Here is a 24,454-nt window from a genome sequence, read left to right on the forward strand (position 1 = left end):
ATGTGCTAGTCACTGCTTGCTATTCTTATTCAAGCATGTGAATCTATGAAAGTTCCAATACTGCAGTAAGAAATAGGTTACTTACCTGTAATCGTAGTTCTCCAGTTTTGGAAGCGTTCATAGATTCACAAGCGGCCCACCCACCTCCCCTGCAGAGCTCACCTTCTTTCATCTCACTGTTTCTTATTATTGCAGCACTTATGCTTGGAAAATCTGAGGGAAGGCAGTTCCTCACAGGAGGCTTCTAGAGGATGGTGCAGCCTGATTGGTTGATTTGTAGGTTTTTTTTCTTTTTTTTAAATGACTGTGATATGGTACTAAGCTAAAGGCTTAATGCATGTAATGTAGGTATACATTTAAGCATATCTTTTGTATTACACCAGGGACTCCCATCTCGACGACGGGTAAGTATCCAAGCATGTGAATCTATGAAAGCTTCCAATAATAGAGAACTATAGTTACAGGTAAGTAACTTCTTTCTTACTGTCACATGGAAGTGGGAAAGTACATGATGTGAATATTTACTGTTAGACTTTTCATCCTTGGCATGGTCTCCCTTAACTTTTGCCTCTGTTTCCCCGGTTGTGATGTGTGCTGGACTCAGTTTTTGCTGTTTTTGTTACTCTGGGCACTTTACCACTGCTAACCAGTGCTAAAGTGCAAGTGCTCCTATAAACAATGTGTATGTAATTGGTTCATCCATGATTGGCTTATTTGATTTACGAGTAGGTCCCTAGTACAGTGCACTAGAGGTGCCCAGGGCCTGTACATCAAATGCTGCCGGTGGGCCTGCAGCACTGTTTGTGCCACCCAGCTAAGTAGCTCTGTAATCATGTCTCAGACCTGCCACTGCAGTGTCTGTATGTGCAGTTTTAACTGTAAATTCAACTGGCAAGTGTACCCACTTGCCAGGCCTATACCATCCCTTTTCTTACATGCAAGACCCCCCTAAGGTAGGCCCTAAGGTAGCCCCAAGGGCATAGTGCAGTGTATGGTTCAGGTAGGACATATAGTAATGTGTTTTATATGTCCTGACAGTGAAATACTGCTAAATTAGTTTTTCACTGTTTCAAGGCCTGTCCCTCTCATAGGTTAACGTGGGGACTACCTTTAAATCTGATTAAAGTGTAGATTCCCTTTGGGAGCAGATAGAGATGTGGAGTTTGGGGTCTCTGAGCTCACAATTTAAAAATACATCTTTTAGTAAAGTTGATTTTAAGATTATGTGTTTGAAAATGCCACTTTTAGAAAGTACGCATTTTCTTGCTTAAACCATTTCTGTGACTCTGCCTGTTTGTGGATTCCCTGTCTGGGTCAGGTTGACAGTTGGGCTGGTTGCACCTCTCACTGGACAGTGACACAAAGGGAGCTGGGATATAGTCTGCATTTCCTGATGAGCCATCTGTGCTAGGAGGGAGGGGAGGAGTGGTCACTCACACCTGAAAGGGCTGTGCCTGCCCTCACACAATGCAGTCTCCAACCCCCTGGTGAGTGTCTGGGGCCTGGCCTGGGCAAGTCAGGTGTCTTTTCACTGTATGGACACTCTATTGAATGCCAATGTCAGTGTGCTTACTGTATTTGCATTGTGGGGACACTACATTAAATGTCAATGGGAAAGGAAGGCTTAGGGTGCAACTCACACCAAGGTACACTGTAACCTGTAAGAAAAGAATAATGCAGTAGGTTACAAGAGCATAGTTGTACAACTTATGGGTCATCCAGGGATGGCATCTTTCTCTGACTCAGCTCAGGATTAGGGCCAATTACTGCTCTGTCCTGCTGCTTGAGCAGGGCCTTGCATCAATCAGCCAGCTGTCATTCCGTGGTAGGAGCAGGCTGAAGGGGCCCTGGGAGGAATGTCAGGGAGGAAGGGCTGAGACTTTCAGAGCACATGTGGCAACTAACTCCTGGATAATGCAATTTTGAGCTATCCCAGGAGACAGTGCAGGAAGGAGGGGATAGGGGCAAGGAAGTGATGTGGCACATCTGGATAGACCAGAGGTGCAGACCTGCTAGTCACTTCCGCCCCCACTTAAAAGGTCCTGAACAGGGGACAGCTCTCGCTCTTGGCTGTGCTTCACTGCTGGACACTGGGACTGCAGACAGGCGTAATGGGCAACTGGAAGGAAGAACCCCCTGGCTGCTCCCTGGGGCAGGGATTCTGCCCCTGAAGGACTTCAGGCCCAGTGAGGCACATGCCAGGGCTAGGTAAGCTTGGCCCCCTTACCCCTCCTGAGAATTAGTTGGGGGAAAGACTGGGCTGGCACAAGGAGAGCGCACAGCCAAGAAGAAAAGGAAGGCACCCAGAGCAAAGGATGGTGCAGGGAGTCAGGAGGACTGTCTCCCTACAATCTGGGAACCTTCTAAGCCAGGGGGCCTAATGACAGGGCTCCATGTGGCAAGGGCTTGTCACCAGGAGTGAAACGACACCAGGATTACAAAAATCAGCCCTTGGGGTGCCTGAGATATCAAGGGGAGAAGTACTGTGACCATTGACCTTTCCAGATGTGCAACAAAGTGCGTGGGGCTCCACTGCTGCTCCAGATTGTGCCCCAGTGGTTGGCCAGGGCTCGGGGGCTGCCCCAAGAGGAAGAAGGGGCCCCGGACCCCATCCTGTGACCCTGTGAAGCCTTGCCCATTCAAGGTGATTGGGGGGTGTTGTCACGCACCCCCTTGCTGTGGTGGTGTAGGGACCCCGGACCCCACCTGGGGCCCCTTACAGCCGAATTAAAGTCAGGGAGCACTGTCGCGCTCCCCGTAAACATTGTGGAAAGGGACCCCGGACCCCATCCCGGGGCCCTGGAAAGAAGGGTGGCTGGGGATGCTGTTTCACCCCCGCAAGATGGTCACCGGCTGTGGAAGGGGCCAGCAGGCGAAGAGGAAGCCGGGAAGCGCCGTCGTGCTCCCCGTGAAGATCGGAACAGGGGCCCTGGACCTCATCCCAGGGCCCCACCAGAAGCCATCCTGCTCTCATGAAAATCACCTAAGGGGCCATCCTGGGGCCCCATGAGGAGGAGGGCATCGGGGAGCGCAAGTGAGGAGGGGCCCTGGACCCCTTCCCGGGGCCTCTAAGCTGCAGAGGAGGGGAGAGTACTGTTTCACTCCCCCAGGTGGCCTGTCCGATCGCAGCCCCTACACGAGTCTGCCTGCAGGTGCGGGCAGACACCACAGGAAAGGCCAGCTCCCGCATGGAGGTGCTGGCCGTGCGAGGAGTGTGGGGGTGGCCAGGGTTGGGCTCCCTGCACCCCCACCCCACCCAACGAGGGAGCACTTACCTGGTGTGGTGGTGTCCAGGTGGGACCAGGCACCCCCAAGGCCGAACACCAGCTCTGGCGGCACTGCAGCTCTCCTCGGCTCAGCGGGAGAGCCACTCATTTGAGATGCGTCTTGCCCCAGCATGCTTTGTGGGGCACTAGCATTGGTCTAGGCCCCTGGACAGCTTGTGGTGGCCCCAGGAAGATGAGGCCACCACCAAACGAGTGCCCATGGACAGGGGGAGCTGCAGGAGCAGCGTAGCCTCCCCCCAAAGCAGTTTGTGTCCCCATCCTAGGTAGGGTGGGACAAAAGAATTGTAACCCCCCACCCCAAGGGTTCCATCGCTAGGTGAATCACAATTTTGTTTGGACTTTTGTTTGTGGTTTGTGGGACTGCATCCTCTAGGGGTGTAGGATGGTATTACGCAATGTTAATCAACAATAATCTGACTTTTAATCAAGAGTAATTTGAAAGTAATCCAAATGTAATCCAACAGTAATCATAACCTTTAAACTGCTTAAACATGTCTTTAGATGTTCCTTGTTGATGCTAGTTTGGGTAATGAGACTGCCAGCCACCTCTTTGCAAAGTAGATGTACTTAATTACCAGATTTAGGTGTGCTCATTCTACATTACAGTCAAATGTTGCATTGGGATACTGGGGATTGTTTTGCTAGGTGTTTCTGCCCACACGCTAAGCCATAACTGGTCTGGGACATTCTTCAGGGCCTGAGATTCTTAGTAAGTGTGGTGTGAAGAGGAACCTATCCTATCCTATCATAATAGTGAGAGTCTCATATGCAAGACTCTCAAGGCCTTCCTGAGTAGGTGTTCCTCATTGATACTCCCATTGATGAATGTGTTACTACAAGGGGCATAAGCCCTACCCCAGACCAGGGGCAGGCTGCCCATAAAGTTTAAAGTAACTCCAAATTTGGATAATACTTAGGCCTTGAGTATGTTGCATATGAGCCTCTCACTATTAGGATAGGATAGGATAGGTTCCTCTTCACACCACACTTATTAGGGATCTCAGGCCTGCATGTGGGCAGAAACATGTTGGCTGTTAGGATTATAGCGATGGAATGAGTCATTACACTCAAAAAACGTCTTCTTTTTATTTTACCAGAAGACACTAGTATTAAAGGTGTGTTTTATACTGGTTATCTGTTAGGTAATTTTACTTAAACGACTGGATCCCTGTATTATCCAGAAAAACATAATTTAAGAACTTCCTCTGGCTTCATTTAACCATGAGGTTGAGTCTGCTGAGGTGGCACTGTCCTACCTGGGTGGGGATAGCTGGCCAAATGATGAAGCATGACACTATTGTGTGTGTGAGACCACCTATTCCGTAAGGAGGAACCCCTAACATAGGTCCCAAATGAACATTTCACAACCATACCTGAAGAGATGGGATCACAGCAATAGTGGTACAACCACAAGCTGGTCTCGTCTCTCGTCGTGCTGACTTAATTTGACATACAGTTGACGTGGAAGGCTATGACAAATTTACCACAGTCTAGGGGTGATTGTCACAAGGGGTGTGTGTTGTACCACCCTACAACTAATGGCATGGTTGACAGATTTAACAGAACTTTGAAAAAAGCTATTTAGTACTGAAAGGGGAGGAATTGAACAGAAGCTGTGACAAACTAAAGAGAAGCTGTGTGTGAATATGTAGAGCAGTAAAAGCTAACTCCAGATATCACTACAAGGGTGATATCATTTGAACTGTGCCACAGGAGGAAATCTTGCATACTGGTGTGTCCTCTTTGGGTGAATTCTAAAGCAAGGGGTTCAGATGATGCATGTGGGGAAATAGAGAGTACTATCAACAAAAAGGAAATATAGTTCAGGAGGAAATTGTAGTAGGATTTGAGTAAGGCTGTCAAGCAGTTGAATTGGAAGGTAGTTCATGGTAGGATGCCGGAGGGGGTGCTAGGGTCAAGTAAATATGGTCATCTTCAAAGTCATAAAGAAGTATAAAAGTTTAGTGACGTTGGGGGATGGGTGAGTAACAGTGGCAATTTAGTTTTCTTTGCATTGTATTTTTGCTTATATAGTTACTCCTTTCGTGCTTTTCATAGTCCTGTATCTCTCTATAGTTTTGTTTAGTAGTAGTGTCTTGTCTGCTTATTGTATGGGAGAGGTGTGGTAACTTGCCCCAGGGAAGTGTTTTGTGATGATAGACCTTTTGTGTTTCTATGCCGGCCCATCTCCTCCTTTCAGAATGCGTTTTTATGTACTGTAGAGTCACTTATTGCTGTAGCCTCTTAGACACTGGATGTGCACTGTAATATTGGATTCTTTTTAAACTTTACTAAATACTGACTACTAGAACAAGAGGATTGGCCCGCCTACTGGGTTTCTTCTAAGCCTCTACCACTGTATGTCAGCTGAAATCATTAATAACATTTAATTTTTAAATCACAACATGGCAACTAGGTATTATTTTATACATGCAATCTATCAAACTAAAGCAGCATTTTATTAATTTCTGTGTTCTATTTTATAGAATTTTGACAGTTTATGTGACTTACAAGTATGTAAATAATGTATGCATTTTTGTTGTTTACATTCTGTCACTTTATTTGTGATTATGGCTTGTGTTTACAGGGTGCTGCTTGGAAGCCCTTAATTGTTTCGTTGCCAAAGTCAAGGTTGGGCGTTGAAAGAATAGACAAAGGTACCCAAACGATAGGCCTGTTTTACCCATCTAGCAAGCTCTTGGAGAAAAAAGAGCTAGACCTGGCATCTCAGAAGGAAATGAATGAGAAAATGAGTGACCGAAAGCCTCTTCTAACAGCTATTAGCCCCGGAAGAGGTAAGAACAACATTGGCCTTCGAAAATGTTTTTTTCTGTTAAATGTGCCTTTGTTCAGCATGGATGGCAGTGTGCTAATCCTATTCTTAAAAACTCTGCTAGAGAAAGAGACATTTGAGGTGAGCAGATTTGGAGTGCTGGTGGTGTTGTAGGGTGCTCCATTTAATTGAGCTGCTTTCCCTGCTTCTTTTTTAGGTTTGGCCTACACAGCTTGTGAAATCTATTGTATTTAATATAAATCTTATAAGGGGCTTACATCCCTCCCTTGCATTTCACTGGTTCATATGCTTGCCACTTACTTTTTCTCCATTTCTTTTGGCTGTAGCATACTATTTCCTCTTGTTCCTCATGTGTTTTTTTCTTATCAGTATCCCTTGGCCCAGGTACTGTTTTCAACCACTTTAGTGTAACTTCTTTCTTATGAGCAGGCATGTCAGCACCCCTGCTTTTCCCTTTCTCCCCAGACCTCTTCACCAGATGCAGCAGTTTTCCTAAATGTTTTTTAGGCGAGTAGAGATTGAGTTGCCCAGAATCACATGCTGATGAGCTCACAGTGGGACTCAAATCTGCTTCCCCATTCAACAGCTCTGGCCGTAATTCCACATTTGCAAACTGAAAACTTGATTATACAAGACACCTACTACTGCAAATTGTGCACTCTCAGATACAAAGACAGTATTGTAAACAGAGTATCCTCAGAGAGACAGGGTCCTGTGGTGGAGTTGTGCATGCTCAGTGAGTAACTTGCTGTCAACTCCAAGCCGCACATACTCATGAGTGATGTGTGACACTAGCAGAGCACTTCAAAGGCTATACAATTGCAGACAGCAGCAAAATTGCACAGGGGCAGTGGCACTAGGGGCATGTGCACGATCATCATGTATGTGCATATTAGTGTACCGTGTGTGTGGTGGGCGCAGAGAATGCCTAGCCCTGCTGAGGTGTTCTGGGGCTGCCCTGGCTAACAACCCCACCCTGGATGAAGCACTTCAGACGTCAGTGGTAATGGCAGGGGTGCGGGTGACCACATAAGCCCTGGATCACAGACAGTCAAATTATTTTTAACACAAAGTGCTGTATGAAGGAATTGCGACGTGTGTTCCTTTGCAGCGACCTTTGCTACATGAAGCAGTGATAGCTGTCTCTCCACATAGCTAGTATTGTTGTAAACATGCTTCAGTATCCCTCAGCTACAGTTCAATGGTTAATTTATTTCCGTTGCCATATAAGCTTCTTCTACTGTGTTCGAATCCCAGTGGAGGAGTTACAGGGTAAATTATCTGCTGTTTTTTTCATTTTAAAATACACTTCATTTTGCATTTTATTTTGTTCCTTGTTTATTTTAAGCCATGTTGCACAGCTGATCAACTGGTGTTCAACATGTAAAAAAAATAATAAAAAAAATTGACAAAGCCAATAGATTTTGCATTGGCGAAACCTATTGACTTTGCCGTTGCTTGTTCTTTTTTGCATCTCTCTCTCCATATATATCATAATGTGTGTGCGTAAATATGTATAACCTAAAGGCGGTCCCCACTAGGTAGTTATAGTTAGGACTTTTTTTTACCAATAACTTTGGTGCCACTTGATGAATCTTCACAAAATTTTCAAAATGTATACTTTAATCAGTTCAGCTGCTTTCTAGAAAGTTTCACGTGATCTGTCAAGCGGGGTCGAGAAAAAGGGGGGGCCCCAAAGCACTTTTTCCCTATTCTATGTCTGAGATTTTTCAAATACACGAACCGCTGAAGGGAATTACACCAAGTTTGTCAGAAAGCTAGTGCTTGTTCCAGAAAGCACACTTTTTGTGATTTGGTGTAAATCCGTTCAGGAGTTTCTGAGAAATTAGACTTGAAAAAATATAGATATCTAGAAACATGGATCCTCCACGGATATTTGATTGGCTGCCAACACCTCAACAAGGAATTGTTTGCAGCCATCTTGGGACTCTGCTTCAGCCAAGTTCCAGAGAAAAATAAGTAAAACAAAAAAAGAAATGGCGCCAGGATAGGCTAAAGACGAGTCTCAAAATTGCTGCCAGCACTTCCTGGTTGAAGTGTTGACAGTCAGTCAGATCTCTGCACAAGATCAGGAGTATTTGCGAATCTTTTGTGTCTCCAGATGTACATATTTAGTTTTCTTTTAATATCTCGAAAACTACTGAACAGATTTACACCAAACAATAAAAAGACTCCCTTCTGGGCCAAAAGCTACCTTTTTGCCAAATTTGGTGTAATTCCGTCCAGCAGTTCGGGCTGTAGTCGTGTTCGAAATCCCTATGGGAATTATAATGGGAAACACACTTTTTATGACCCTTCCCCTTTTTCTCAACCCTTACTTGATGGATCACCTGGAAACTTCTAATGTACAACAAGATTCTCGGGAACACTTTTTTGAGAAATTTCGTGAAGATTCATCAAATGGCGCCAAAGATATAGGCAAGTCAAAAAACACTTTTCCTATGAAAACATGGTCCTAACTATAACTACCTACTGGCAACCACCAGTAGGTAATAGTTGATATATATATATATATATGTGTGTGTGTATGTATATAGGTATGTATGTGTATACATCTGTATATAGGTATATGTATATGTATGGATATATATGTATGTGTATATATATATATGTGTGTGTATATAGTGATGGGTTATTTATTGTCATTTTGTCGCAATTTCATTAGAGTTACAGAGTGCTGAAACCTTTGGCTTGCACTTGTGTGTTGTAGTTGCAATATAGAATTCATCTATAAATTATCAGCAGAAACTGAGTGATAAATGATCCCTAACCTCATTCTGGACAAGGCATAACCCAAGTTAAGTAAGCCTGCAAAGGTTCTTTTAATAAGATGTTCTCTAACTGAGCTCTTTACGAGCTCCCAAACTGCCCTAAGATTTGCACTCCACCACATTTGTGGTGCGATTAAGATATCTGAAAAACAAACTTACAATGTATATCTGTTGTACGTCATAGCCGCAGCATGTTAATAGCATGGCCCAAGCAGATAACATCTTCCAAAACACTGTGATTGAGGGATGTCGCTAGATAGATCCAGCCAACCATCAAAAGTAACTCAGGAGCCAGCTTAATCTGAACATCTTAGTACTCTAGCAAGACATCTTCGGTGATAGAAAATGATAATAAGATAGGAGACTTAACCCGCTTTTTTAAAGTCTGTTCTCCCTTTGAAATGTTAGTGCCCTCTTAATGGGAGTGGCCAGCAAAGCTCACAAATCTCTCACCCGGTGTAACGTAGTGTGGTCTCTCCATTTTGAGTGTCTATGCAAGTGCAGGACAGTTGGCAGGACGGGGCAGGGTGTGCCCTGAGTGGTCGGTTGCTTTTGAGTACTGTGCTGCTGGGGCTCTTGGGAGCAGGTTCTTTACCGGTTAGATGATAACATCTGTAGCTTAGTTGGGGAATTTTAATGGAGAGGCCACCGCAGGATGTTAGTGAAGGACAGAATATAGAAGCACCGAAATCACAGCAGCTAGCTTAAAAAAGTCGCTTTCCAGAAAAGCCTCTTAAGCACTTGCTTGATGTAAATGTACTATAGCTTATGTCAGCTCTTACTTATGCGCAAAATCATGTGTTTTGTTTTCAGTTCTGTTTTGCATAGAAGAGAAAAAGACCTTTTGTTTCTCATGTGGAATGTCTTGCTTTTAGTGGGAAGAATTTAGTAAGGACAGTTCATGTCCAGAAACCAGGAATAAATTATTCAGTATATTCACCATAAAGGTGAGTCCAAGCATGGCAGCAGCAACTTGCACAGCAGGACTCCATTTGAAATCAAAGACTCTCAGATAAGAATTATTACATGTGTACTAAACAGGAAAGGGGACATGGGAGAAAAGGGCCATTAATTTGGTTATGAGTGCCAGATAATTGCCTGGAAGTGGGAGACAAAATGGTGGTGTAAGTTACGGTTTTAGCTTATCACACGACACACAGGGGGTTATTACAACTTTGGAGGAGGTGTTAATCCGTCCCAAAAGTGACGGTAAAGTGACGGATATACCACCAGCCGTATTACGAGTCCATTATATCCTATGGAACTCGTAATACGGCTGGTGGTATATCCGTCACATTTGGGACGGATTAACACCTCCTCCAAAGTTGTAATAACCCCCACAGTGTTTTCCAGGCCAGCAATCTATTTTAAGAGTATGAGGGCTTAAATTAAAGATACCAAATAGAATCCTGGGTTGTTGGAAGTAATGAAGAGGGAGTAGAGAAGGCATTTCAAAAGATGATGAAGTGGCGAAGAGTAAATTGTGGCTTCATACAGGTGATCTGGAGAAAATCAGTTTGGGCAGGAAACACAACAAGTTTTTTAAGTACTCGTACCTGGAGGTTAAATTCGTACAAGCTACGTTTATAGTGTTACAAGATGGTCAGTTTTGAAAGTGGCAAAGAGTGGAGTTTTATCAGAAAGCGAAATGAAGTTGTCTAAGGGTCTTGTGAGATACGATGAATGATGCAGAGTTATATCCCCTTCTCTCTCTCTATATATATATATATAAATATATATATATATATATATATATATAGAGAGAGAGAGAGAGATAGAGATATGTAGAGAGAAGAGGGCAGGGCTATGAGAATGTCCTCTTTAGCATGATGCTACTATTCCTTCACATTGCAAAGCATAAGACACATTTTATTCATGAGCAGCAGCCAGTAGGGACTATAAGGTTATGAACAACTATATATATATATATATATATATATATATATATATATAGAGAGAGAGAGAGAGAGAGAGAGAGAGAGAGAGAGAGAGAGAGAGAGAGAGAGAGAGAGAGAGAGAGAGAGAGAGAGAGAGAGAGAGAGAGAGAGAGAGAGAGAGAGAGAGAGAGAGAGAGAGAGAGAGAGAGAGAGAGAGAGAGAGAGAGAGAGAGAGAGAGAGAGAGACTTACATATATATGTATGTATGTATGTGTGTGTGACAGGCCTGCAGATCCCAGTTTACCTACAAAAACATTGCCGTTATATGGGTGCAAGTTTGTGCACAATAATAAAGCAGGGTTCTACTTTTATTAAAAGGATCACAAGATAAACTGCGGAATTCATTTTATGCTGGATTTATTCGTGGCTGGTGATACCAATATTTAAGCAGGTAATCTCATTAAGGTGAATAGAAAATTATCCAGCCTGTAATGTGGTGAATTAGTTCAAGGTCACAAACCCTATAGGATGGTGTAAGCATGATTGTATGATACCACCAGTAATATCAATAATGATGCCATCAGTGATGCCGAATAAAATGTGATGTGATCTAATATGTGAGGTCATAAACAGTGCATGGTGGGGGTGCAAGTTACAGTTAGCTGGTGAATTTAAGCAGTTTGGAGTTTTAGACATTAGTTTTTATATTATTACATGACCTGGCTATACCATCACTTTAACCTTTGTGTTTTTTTTCTGTGAAATTACATAGAATAGCAGTAGTGATAGGGTAGTTACACTTAGGTCACAGTTCCCGTAGGAAAGACATTTTTTTATTTTCATAATAACATTGATGCCGTGAAATGAATCTGCACAAAACCTTCCAGAAAGAAGCACATCCACTTTTGGGTTCTTCATAACATGTTTCATGCAGATTTGTGAAGCGGGAGTAAAGTAAAATGGCAAAGGATGTGGGCCGAAAGTGCCATTTCCCATTTTAATTCCCATTATAATGAAAAAAACGGCCAAATGGATTTACACCAAATTTGGCATGAAGATAGAAATTGTCTTTACTTAGTTCAAGTAAAACCATTCAGTAGGTTTTGGGAAATTAGTATTTAAAAAATTGCTTGGACTGGACAAGGAGAAACTAAGTTATAGATATATCTGAACTGTTAACTTGCAGCGCATCTGTGTCTCTGGGAAAAAAACAGGCCACCACAGCTCTAAAATGAAAAAAAAATGAGTTTGAATGGCCAAGGGGCTTTTTCTCTGCAGGACGGAAATGATCTGGTTGGCTGGCATTAACATCAAGGGGATATGTTGGGTCCGCCTTTACACAATGCGGGAACTCTGGGGCAGAATGAATAACTCTCTAGTTGGACCATGGCTCTAGTTCTGGGGCTACGGAAAATCCTTCTTAGGTCCTTGGAGCTGGCCCAAGGCCGGACAGTACAGCACCAGTGGCACCCTGTTCATGCTCAGTAGGAGTCGTGCGCCCGTGAGGGGTGGTTGGCCATACTCTGTGGCCCATCCTTGTTGTACACGGCATTTGGACATGCTCAGCTAGATTAAGATGCCCATAGAGGTGGAGTGAGGCTATTGGCCGATGCTGATGCCAGGTTTTGTGGCCCACCCACATTGTGCACCACTGAAGGTTGTGTGCAGGAGGAGTTGTGCAACTGTGAAAGGTGGGCCACAGGCATGGCCTATAAATAGACCTTGCCACCCACCCCTGTTGCACAGAGCAGAAGGCAATTTGCAGCTGAAGTGTGATGCCCACAGTGAGTGTGGTGCATGGCATGGTAAAGGCCAGACCTTGCAGCCCACCCATGTTGCTCACAACCCTTAGGTGTAGATCTATACTTAGAAACAGTGATTCGAAAAAAATTGTAGGTTTACACGAGGTGCAAGAGTAGGTTAACACATGAGTAAATTTAAATGTATTAATTTACCTTTGTGAATAGGTTCAAGAGGTTATGTATTAGACACGTCCAGACCTCGGACTGGTTTTAGACAGTTTCTGACGTGTGTGTGTACTCTTCCAAGATTGTTCAAGCTACATTCTCTGTCTTCTGGTGTCAGCTAGAAGGAGGAGAGAGCCAGGAGCTCCCTGCCAGAGGAACTGAAAAGAAAGGCCATAAAATAGAAAAAGGTTTCCTCACTCAGCAACCTCTCCACCTGTTGCGCATAAAACCTCTGGGAAAGAAAGGAGTCAAGAAGGTGGCAAGGGCAGTCTCCAAAATTCAAAGTGGTCCCTTGCCCCCTACGCTCCAAACTTAAGAGTATGACCAGGTTTGTAGAACTTTAGGATTGCTCTGAAGGAGTCCTGTAATACAAAATTATGTCTAGCAGGCTCTCTCTAACCTCCATCCTAGGTACCACTTAAGTATTGAAGATCAATTATATATTCCTGTGTTGCAACCGCCAAACATACAACATAATCTTCACCCTTATATCTCTACATATACGGAGGTTAAACATATGTTCATCATGGATGGAGTAAACAACCTGATTGTTGGGGCTGGCAGACAAATTCAAACAGGACAGGGCCCTCGGTAACTCTCCCTCTCAAGGCAAGGCAAAAGTAGAATCAGTTGCTGCCACGATTGTTGGTCCTCCGTGGCCTGGTGAGTCAGTGTTAGTAATGCTCATCAACCGGGGGTACACATACTGTGCCAGACCACAGAGCCCTAATTTGAGTCCCATTCCATGTTACATGGGACCCTCAGCATACACCCCTGACTGTTGTGTATGCTCAGGCCAAAAAGTAAAAAAATTAAGCAGAACTTTGCTGTGGAGAACTCAGCACAGAAGTGCACGTTTTCCCGAACTATGGATGGGACATTTCACGTCACAATCAGTAGATTAGTAGCAATTTCGCCAGTTAAACAGAATTGGATTTACTGCTATTCTTCTAGAGTAGTGCTGTCTTAATTTACCTCATATCAAGCTTTGTACAGCACCCAACAACATTTGAATGCCCTGTCAGCCTCCATTCGATGCACTGAGACCTCGAAAAAGGGCAACTTGATACATGTCCAGCAGTTCAACTTACTGCACGTATCCGCAACAACCAACCCTTGGCATGTCCACTTGTGTTCTTCCAGCATTGGAAAACCACAATTTTTTATGTATTTGTAAGTTTGCATTCAAGTATACACAGACAAGGGAGTTGTAGTCTGCCACAAAGCCTTTTCTAACTACCTAATTTTGGAATAATAGTATGTCTCAAACCTCACTTCGAAACCGTGGCTTAAGGGGTATGGCATTTTAGTACATAATCTGATATGAAAAATGATTTTCTTAAGCAGTGCAAAACCAGTATCTGATAGAGATTTCTATTTGCAGATTCCTTACCTTTGAATTTTCCCAGGTGTCATACTGGATCTGGAAAAAGTTTCTTCGAGCAGTACCCCTGCATGCTGGTAGGTGGCGTTGGTCGACTCCTCGGGCGTCATTGGCGTTGTGGTCACTGTGATGACGTCGCAGTTGTATGTAGGCGCCACCCTGGCACGCTGACGTCAGTTCTTTTCTTTCTGGCCAGCTTACGCACAGATGCGAAGAAGAGCTACCCCAGTGATTTTTTTGCTAACTGCAACATTTTGTCGAATTCGTTTTTGATGAGTTTTGATGCTTCGAAGGATATCCTGTAAGACCGGATTTAAGCCCTGCGACTCCTGTCACCGCATGATGTCGGTGACGGATCCGCACCTCGTGTGCCTCTGGTGTTTGGAGCGCAACCACGACCCGAAGTGGTGCTCCGAGTGTCGGGCCGTCAACCCAAATGCTTTGAGTGAGCAGTCCCTGAAACTCATGGCGGCCCGACACTCCACTCTGCGTCGTTCCCAGTCCTGTTCCAGAGGAAGGTCAGGAGACCGGTCCCGGAATCACCACCATACTTCTTCGTCCAAGTCATCTGGACATTCAGGTAAGAAGAAGAAGTTGAAGAAGGCGAAACGTTCTTCAACTTTGCTCTGTCGCTCGCACAACGTGATGCCGGAAGAAAGTCAACACTCTAGGCCTCCGTCTTCTGAGCCTCAGTCTGGGTCCGCTCCATGCCTCCCTGAATTTCCAGGAGCCGGGGCTACCCCTGCCCAACTAAAGGAGTTCTATGAGGCCATGAGCCTCATATTTGGGCAGCCCGACCCACCCTTTGCGCCTTCGAGCCCAGGGGAGTCGGTGAGGGCCCCCTCGGGTTCAAATTTGGTGACTTCGGTCTTGACTCCGGACGGCACCTCAGGATCCACTTCAGGATCCGTTCTGATGCCGGTCGTGCCAATGCAACCTTCCCTGGTGTCGGGTCAGATGTCGACGCTCCCGGCGCCAATTGGGCCCACAATCGACGTCTACCCTATACTCGTTCCCGACGACCCGGAGCCGGAACGACGTTGCTCGACGCTGATTCATTTTTCCATGAGCTCTGCTGTGCCCAGGATAGATCCTGAACCGTATTACTAAGGGTATGTATACAGGGATAGAGTAGAGGGGTCACTGGACCCTTTGGGGGATACAGTTGCACAAGTGCTGCCCCAAGTTCCGGAAGAGGCCCAGAACATTCTCTCCCAAGCCATGACAGATGGGAGAGACAGAGCCAAGTTCATGATCCGTTGTGGACTGGATACGACCGACAAACTAGACAGGTTGGTTGCATCGACAGTGGCACTGAGACGCCATGCCTGGTTGAGGACGTCTGGCTCTTCGGGGGATAGCCAGCAATCTTTGATGGACCTGCCCTTTGATGTTGATCGTCTCTTCGGAGACAAGGCGGACTCAGCGCAGGAGATTAAGGATTCCCGGGCTCGGTCCCTGGGCCTCGCAGCCGTTCCTCGCCCCCCTCAGTCCGCCTCTCGCTCTTTTCGTGGCTACGGAAGGGGGACCCAACCGCGTCCATTTCCACCAGGCCACCGATCCGCGTATGCTGCACTGCCCCTGTGCAGACACAGGATCCACTTAGCTTGTGGATCAGGTAGTCAGCAGGACGCCCAGTCCACCCCCTGCCCCCTCCTCTGCCTCAAAACCTTCCTAGTCCGCTGTGACATCCAGGACCAGTTAGCGGAAGAATTCGCCATCATCTGCCCCATTAGGAATCCATTACCACGGACGGGTGGGTTCTACAGATCGTCCTAAGGGGCTACTCCTTCCCCTTCCCCTTCGAGACTTCTCCTCCTGCCATGCCACCATCATTTGATCACCTGTCAGAGGATCGTTTTGTACTTCTCTGTGAGGAAGTCAAGGCTCTCTTGGCCATTGGAGCCATAGAGAGGGTCCCTACACCAGAAGTAGATCATGGTTGCTATTCCCGCTACTTTCTGGTACCCAAAAAGGACAAGGGTCTTCGTCCTGTCCCAGACCTCCGGTCCCTCAATCTCTTCCTCAAGAAGGAGAAGTTCAAGATTTTAACCCTGGCTCAGGTCCTTTCTGCCCTGGACCCTGGAGACATGATGGTTGCGTTGGACTTGCAGGATGCCTATTTCCATATTCCTGTCTTGACGGCCCCAGACATTACCTACGTTTGTGGTCGGTCACAAGCACTTTCAGTTCACCATGCTCCCCTTTGGCCTTACCAGTGCCCCTCTGGTGTTCACGAAAGTCATGGTAGTGGTTGCAGTTCATTTACGAAGGTTAGGGGTCCCAGTCTTCCCCTGCCTCGACGACTGGCTGTTGAAGGCGGACACGTCCCAGAAAGTTGTCTCCTACCTCCAGACTACGGCAAACCTCCTGCATTCGCTGGGGTTCACTATCAACGTGCCGAAGTCACCCTACCGCTCAGACGCTCCCTTTCATCGGAGCTGTTCAGGACACAGTGTAGATTTGGGCTTATACTCCTGAAAAGCAAGTCCAGTATATTCAGGCTATGATACTGATGTTTCAGCTTCTATCCTGGATTTCAGTGACAATGACTCTGAGGCTGCTGGGCCTCATGGCCTCCTGCATCCTGCTGATCCAACATGCAAGGTGGCATATGCGGGCTCTGCAGTGGGACCTGAAGTTCCAGTGGGTGCAGCATCAGGGGAATCTCTCCGACATGGTTCAGATCTCGGAGGGAACTACAAAAGACCTGCAGTGGTGGTTGCATAATCCAGATTGGATCAAAGAAAGTGATTGTGCTTCCATAGATTGTATTCATGCTAACTCATGCCGTATGATATAGTTCTATGTTTGAGCATTTAAGCAAGGTTAAGTGGTGCTACAATACCTCCGATTTTATGGAGAAAAATATTGATCATTTAATTATGAGGCCTGCCTTGTGCGTATCCCCAATTTGATTTCTGTCATCTCTGTTTATATGGGTTAAAATTTCCTGTTGTTCCTCATCTATGTTTAATTTTGGTCTGTTACACAATCATGCAGATATCTTTGGCGTCCCCTAAATGTCTAAAATATTTAATAGTGGTGCCTGGTATCGTAGCATATTTATCACAATGTGGTGCAAGTCTCAGAAACAATTTACCGAAGCAATGTATAGGGTAAATCAGTTGTTCAGTAGCACAAGTTGTTATTTTTAGCTTTCTAAAATTGTTTATAAATAGAGTGACAGGGCATTGTGTTTTGAGATGTGCCTGCCAAGTGCTAACGAGGTCATGTTAAAATAATCCCTTTGATTCTAGCTTAATGTTCACCTTATTTACAGCTTGCACGATAAATACTCCTTTGTAGCGTTCACTGTTCAGCCTTTGGGTAGCACAAGAAATTGAAACTTCACTTAAGTAGGTTTATCAGCTTTGTCAGTGGTCACCACAACATATTTTCAATCTTTTATGGGTGCCAGACGACACCATTATGTCATTCACCATTTGTCTTTTTGGCAATAATACTTCGGACCTTTCATTGAGCCTCTCATTCTCCTCCTGAGAGAATTGATAGTTCAAAGTTAACTTTTTAAAACACACTGAAATTCGACAGTTATAGTTAACTGAGCTAACTATAACTTGGGCCCCTGCCATGCATTGTTTATGACCTCGCAAATTGCATCACTCCTGGCATGTTCAATGACATCATGGATGACATCGCAAACAACATAATTGGTGACATCATTGATGACATCATCCAGTGACTGTGACAGTTTGCCATATGCTTCTGACACTGAAAGGTATTTAGTGACCTACATGTACCAGTAATTTTCTGTATGTTTACCCTGTTAATTAGTATAAGTTTTTGCAGCATTCTTGGACTCCAAAAAACGTTTGGGTATCTGGAGAGAGTGCAATCTCCTTCACGTCTTGTACACAAGGGAGAGACTGTACATTGTAAAGGTGTGGCTTTATAACGCAGCTTGCGGATGTGAATGGACTGGTGTCAAGAGAAGCTCTTGGATCTGAGTTGGTTCCCCCATTTTTAGCTGTGTTCTGTATTTCATATTTTACACGTTTTAGCTGCATCACTTTTAGCAATGATATTTTAAATACTTTTCTTGCATGATATTATTCTTGCAATATATTATACGAGTTGTTTGTTTTAGTTAACCTTTCCTCGACATGTAATCAGTACATTCCGTTCAAGGCTAGGAACATAGTATACTATATCCTAGTGCTTGTGTTGCCAGTTCAGGAGACAGCTTCTAACATCTAGACATAGCACTGCATCAGAGCTGTGCTTCTAACACAATGTCACCTTTTTGTTATAAATGATGCACTGACACGGAAGGGACACAGGGACATTCAAACTGTGACCATCCTGGGACAATTGCTGTGTTCGACATGTAGCTCTGCTGGTGCTAATCTACCAGCTGCTCGAGGGAATTGCCATTTGCTTCACAGGCTGACTCCTAACACCATTTCTAGATATGGGGCTAAGGCTAATCCTATAGATCGGACCATAGTACACCAGCTATGCTCTCACTATAGTCGTAGGGTTAGGTAGGAAACTCTAGAACTCGTTTAGCATGGTTGGATTGTTCATTATCTTTACCATGTTCATATTGCTTGTAACTTTGCGTTGTTTCATCTGCCTTATTGCAGCTCATTCTCTCTATAAAAAAGTATGATTGTTTCAATATATTGAAATTATAGCTTGTATCTCTTATGTTTTGCCTGGGCATGCATGAGTAATAATACAAAAGGGGGAGATTTGTTTTTACGACTTCCCTTTTCAACCTGGGTGCTAGCCAGTCAACCACAGGCAAGGTGTCTGTTTAAAAAGCTTCATAAGTTTATTGCATTCTACAGTACAGTGTCACACACATAGCATAGGTCTGAGAGGGTGTCACACCAAGTTCTTCTCTGAGCTCATATTTGTACTCTTTTTTTGCAGGTTACATATGGTGGGCAGGAATGTGCAAGAAGACAGTTTAGATCATAAATCAAACATATCTTAGAAACAAGAGTAATAGAGAGATGGACACAGGCCTTTTCCGTGACCCTTAAGAAACCCCAGAGCCTGCTATTCCTCTTATCTGATGCAAACCACATTCCAAGCAGTCCTATACCTGCCAAACCCTTCAGTCTCACAGGGCTTGAGGCAGGCAGAGAAAGGCAGAAGCAGGTGTGTGTTCATCTGCACATAGTCAAAGGTTCAATAGGTCACAGTACCAAAAGTTCAGTCGAGAGTTCAACAGTTTCACTGTAACAGGGTTCTACAGTTCATTACACAGGAGTTTGATATTTCATTTCCCCTCTCAATTTCCCCCTTTGAGCCAAAGGGGCCTATGCGCCTGATGGCTCACACCTACACGTTTATTGACATTAGTCCATCAATTTCTTGCCTTTCATTATCTTTGTCCTCCTGCATCCTCTGATACATGCGAGCCATCTCGTGGTCCGTTGTTGGCAATACCATGGCGGACGATGGAGTGAACAAGCCTTGTCGGCAGAGCTGCTATATCAAAGAGCAACAACATTGCAATAGGTACAATACCAGGATGATGGCTATTACAATGCCTATAATTTCTACCATCACCTTTTTTATCCATCCTGTGGGCAGCCAGGACCACAACCATGAAAAATATATGCCCTCAAGGTTTCCCTGGCCCCCCTGTATGAATACTTCCACAGCCCCCTTTATTCTAGTGATGTCGGTCTCCACATTTCCAGATCAGTTGATAGAGTAACAACAACTTTAATTGATGAGTCCTCAGACCCCTCCCTGCGGTGATTTTAATAAATCAAGGGCCAATCTGTTCTGCAGTGTCATTGCTGCGTACAGAGTTAACTTCCAGCTGAAGTCCTTGAATAGTATCCCTGGTGGCATTGAAGGCAATGGCCAACTCTGCAGAAATGTTAACAACAGCTTGTTCTAGGTCATATATCCCAAATCCAGGGACATACATACGAATGATCTTAAAAACACATTCACCCCTCTTCAAGATTTCGTTGTCTAGACTTCACTCAACAGTATCTGGTGGTGCTGGACTCCTCCTAACATGTGTCAGATGAATCCAGGTTGGGCGTGCATCTACTTTGACCCCAGTGTGGGAGGTTAGTAGAATCTGGCAGGGTGCACTCCACCTTGCCTCGAGGCAGTCTTTCCGTCTGAACTCCCTCACGCGCACCCATTCCCCCGGCTTCAGATTGTGGGCAGGGACTGCAAAAGAGAAGGGTTGAGCACTTTTAGCAAGATCATGATATTTGGTCAGAGCCAATATTGCACCAGGTCCTCTTCCCCACCCATGAGAGAAACATATGGAAGTCTAAAGTGATCCGGGTGTGGAAATGGCCTTCCAAACATGATTTCATAAGGGGTTAATCCATGCTTCTTACTGGGGCCGAGTCTAATGTTCATAAGGACCACAGGGAGACCTTCTGGCCATTTGAGTCCTGTCTCTTGATACATTCTGGCCCTAGACCCCATACACATTACCTAGATGCTTCTGGGCTACTGATTACCGCTGTCCCCGGTGGTCGGCGGGCAGGAAGAGACACTGCACAAACTGCAGACTTTTGTCTGTTCCCTTCACGGGGGCCCCCCGCAGTGCACCAGGCAATACCAAATTCTGACACCAGAAAATTGTCGCGGAACTGACCCGGAGTGTACTCCAAACTTTTACCGGTTCGACCTGGGCGCTAGCCAATCAACCACAGGCAAGGTGTCTGTTTAAAAAGCATCATAAGTTTATTGCATTGTACAATGCGGTTTCACGCACAAAGGATAGGTCTGAGAGCGTGCCTCACCGAGTGCTTCTCTGAGTTCATATTTATACTCTTTTTGCAGGTTACATTTGGTAGGCAGGAATGTCTAAGAAGACAGTTTAGACCATAAATCAAACATATCTCATAAACAAGAGTAACAGAGAGATTGATTCTGGCCTTTTCCGTGACCCTTAAGAAACTCTGGAGCCTGCTATTCCTCTTACCTGATGCAAACCACATTCCAAGCAGTCCTACACCTGCCGAACCCTTCAGTCTCACAGGGCCCGAGGCAGGCAGAAGCAGGTGTGTGTTCATCTACACATATTCAGTAGGTTGCAGTACTGAAGGTTCAGTCAAGAGTTCAACAGTTTCACTGTAACAAGGTCCAACTATTCATTAAACAGCAGTTTGATATTTCATTTAATTTTCCCTCTCACTCTTAGTTCAATAGGAACTGTATAACGTGGCGCCACCAAGGCACATAGGTCACATACTCATTTAACGTGTCCCCTGAGTAGTTTTCTCTTGTGTGCCAAAAGTGAAATATTCTCCTTTAAAAAGAGATGACTTTGGTGTTAGGGATCAAATCCTGCTCAGCGGTATAGGAGGTAACTATATCTGTATGTAGGTTGTTCAAGCTTGAATCCTAAAAGGATACCCCACTTTAGTACTTACTTTCTCTGAACTTCATTGGTCATTCATATTCTTACTAATTGCAGGCCTGATTTTACACAACATTCACTTCAAAATGGGCCAGCTAATGGGGTTGAGAGCACACAATGCATACAAAACTGTAGTATTTTACTCATGAGTCACTCTTCCTGCATTCGATGCAAATACATTTCATATTTACTTACTTAGCGGCTAACATACCAGGCTAATACAGACCATATCAACACTTAGAAATACCCTTAACATTTCAGGAACACCAAAATTGGTTCCAAGGTGCCCTACCACATGTTGTAGACAATGTCATAATGAGTCCCCTCAGCAATGACTGGCCACATGGCCAGTTTTAGCTGGCGACACACTGTATCCAAATATAAACAAAATAGCAGTGGGGGATCTGCGCCCATTAGATAATAATCTAGCTAGATTATACAGATGTTTAACACAATTTGTTATGCACACATTAACAAATGCCACAGCGAGGGCAACTCAAGCTGTTCAACCGCAATTGACTACACCTGGGATTAATCCAGTGACTATTATTGCTATCATGGGTAAAGTTCCCACCAGACGGGAGGAACTGCTGTTCTGGATTGCTAAAAAATAAACCATCTTGAAGCAGTGTTTCCCTATATGGGACCCCAAGATAAACATAGAATTCTCACAATGTGCTTGCTACTTGGGATGGTGCCCTCTATTGACAACTGTACCACATGGGTACAATCTTTGCTGCAATCTATACCAGATAGAAAATGAATATGGGGCTGCCCCGCCCCTGGATTTAGGGATGAAGCTAATTGGCAATTGTGCCACAGTAGCTTCAAGTATTTTAGGAAATAGTAAAAGGAAAGCAGAAGCACTGGCAGTTTGCCAATGCCTCACGCAGGTTCCATTAATCGATCAGGAAACACGAGTTACCAAATATTAATGCTGAAAGCTGTACATCTATTGGTCTCGATAATCTAGGGGCCAGACCACATAAGCCACAGCTTAAAGAAAATCCTGAAAAGAATAATACCAAGCAAGCACCACGGACTTCTAAGAAATGCTGGGATAAACAAAAAACAAATAAAGAAAAAACAAAACAAAACATTCACAGGAAGAATCTCCACAGCTGGAGAGCTCTGAAAAACATGATAACTTACGTAACCATGATACTTTAAAACAACCTGACAGGTATCAGTACACACCCTTCTCGTTCCTTTCAGGACTCATCGGACAAACAGTCTGAGAGAGTGGGAAGGTTGGAGCGCAGACAAGAAGAGTACATAAAACTAAAAAAAATGACCCCCAATACTTGTCTGACATCATCATAAAAAAACCAAATTAAAAAGAAGCACTTTGCAGGAATTTCCCCCAAATATGCCACACATACTATGAACATTACTTTAGAACAGGAGGTAGGCAGTGACTCTGCTAGACAGTGCAGTAGAGGTCATGACAGTTTGCTGGAATCTTCAAGAGTATCTGGATGTGGAAGCAACTAACAACTACATTAAAGTCAAAACCCCAGATTGGCGAGTCGCCCCTCCAGACAGAAAGTCTAAACTGAAAATACAGATTCAGGGGGACACAATTAAAGTAATTTTCTGTAAAATCCTAACACTTAGCCATGACATTCTTTTAGCTGAAAAGGATTGGCCTCCGGAGTTTGTAATATTACCATCTTTTTGTGGTCCTAGTACATGAAGAAGTAAAACTAGCCTATGCTCCAGTCCGCAAGTGCAACCACAATACTCTTTAAAATATGAAGCACAAGCTCATGTGAAAGAAATTGTCTCACAATTTAAGTACCCGGGAGTAATTGAACCCTGTGTATCTCCCACAAACAACCCCTTGTTTCCTTTGGCTAAGTTGGATCATTCCTATAGAATAGTCTTAGATTATAGGCATTTAAACAGCAACTCCTGCACATTTGCAATACAAAACTCACATAGTACAGCATTAATGAACAATATTGTCCGTACAAAATACACAACCCTGGTGCTATTCAATGAGTTTTTCTGCCAAAACATAGCACCTGAAAGCAGAGAGTTAACTGCTTTTTCCATGCTTGACTCTTAAAGCCATTTGTGCAGTCTCCCTCAGTGGTATAAGACCAGTCCAGGGCTGTTCTTTGTCCATGTAGCAACAATATTGCACAATATTGACCAAAAGGCATTATCCTATGTCGATGACCTATACTTAACGAAAGAGTACCTAAACACTCATCTAGCCAGAGTAGATCACATTGTTTTGGGATTTTCTGAACATGACTACAAATTCAATTTCAAGAAAACTAAAATTGTTTTTCTCTGTGTCCTGTTTCGAGGATACAAGTAACCAGGTGAGGGAAAGAGACTGGTACCACACCTCCTTCCACTCACAAGCACAAAATACCATTAAAACAAACTGCAATCCTGTTAGGATTCTTAAATTTTGGCAGAACCTATCTCCCAGACTATGCACAATGCATATATTTACTTTACAACTTCATTCTCCAAGATTTCTCCAGTAAACATTGGACACCAGAACACAAAACATTCTCAGATCACTTCAGACTGACATGCCTGTGGCACAACACTTACACACATATGTAAATAAATCAAAGGTTGATCATCCTGATAATACTGGGTGCTATTGGCTTCACTTACGTCACTTTTAATGAAGGTGATACAGTGCAGATTACATATGAATCACATATAAATCACATATATGCCAACGCAGAAGTGCGTTTTTTGCATCCAATGAAAAAATACTGATTGAAGTTAAGACTGCTGTCATAAAGGAAAGACTACTGACTCAAAGGAAGCATATTATTGTTATTACTCCGGTTCCAGCCTTAGAGGCTGTCACAAATGCCAGTGTTCCAAACGCAGAAGCCTTACATCCCAGATGGATACAATCTGCCACTTATGTAGATTATGGGCCTGATTACGACCTTGGCATAGGGGATTACTCCGTCCCAAATGTGACAGATATTCCGCCT

The 24,454-nt window shown here is 44.3% G+C and overlaps 1 protein-coding gene across 3 annotated transcripts in view; it reads left to right on the forward strand.

Moving 5' to 3' along the window:
• DZANK1 (double zinc ribbon and ankyrin repeat domains 1) overlaps window positions 1–24,454 on the forward strand; it is a 741,684-nt gene that overhangs the window by 456,676 nt on the left and 260,554 nt on the right. For all 3 annotated transcript variants that reach the window (XM_069234738.1, XM_069234737.1, XM_069234736.1), the window contains one exon: window positions 5,875–6,082. In XM_069234738.1, coding sequence (XP_069090839.1) covers window positions 5,875–6,082 — 208 coding nt within the window. The remainder of the gene's footprint in view (window positions 1–5,874; window positions 6,083–24,454) is intronic.

This window comes from Pleurodeles waltl, chromosome 5 (assembly GCF_031143425.1).
Source record: "Pleurodeles waltl isolate 20211129_DDA chromosome 5, aPleWal1.hap1.20221129, whole genome shotgun sequence".
Lineage (NCBI taxonomy): Eukaryota > Metazoa > Chordata > Amphibia > Caudata > Salamandridae > Pleurodeles > Pleurodeles waltl.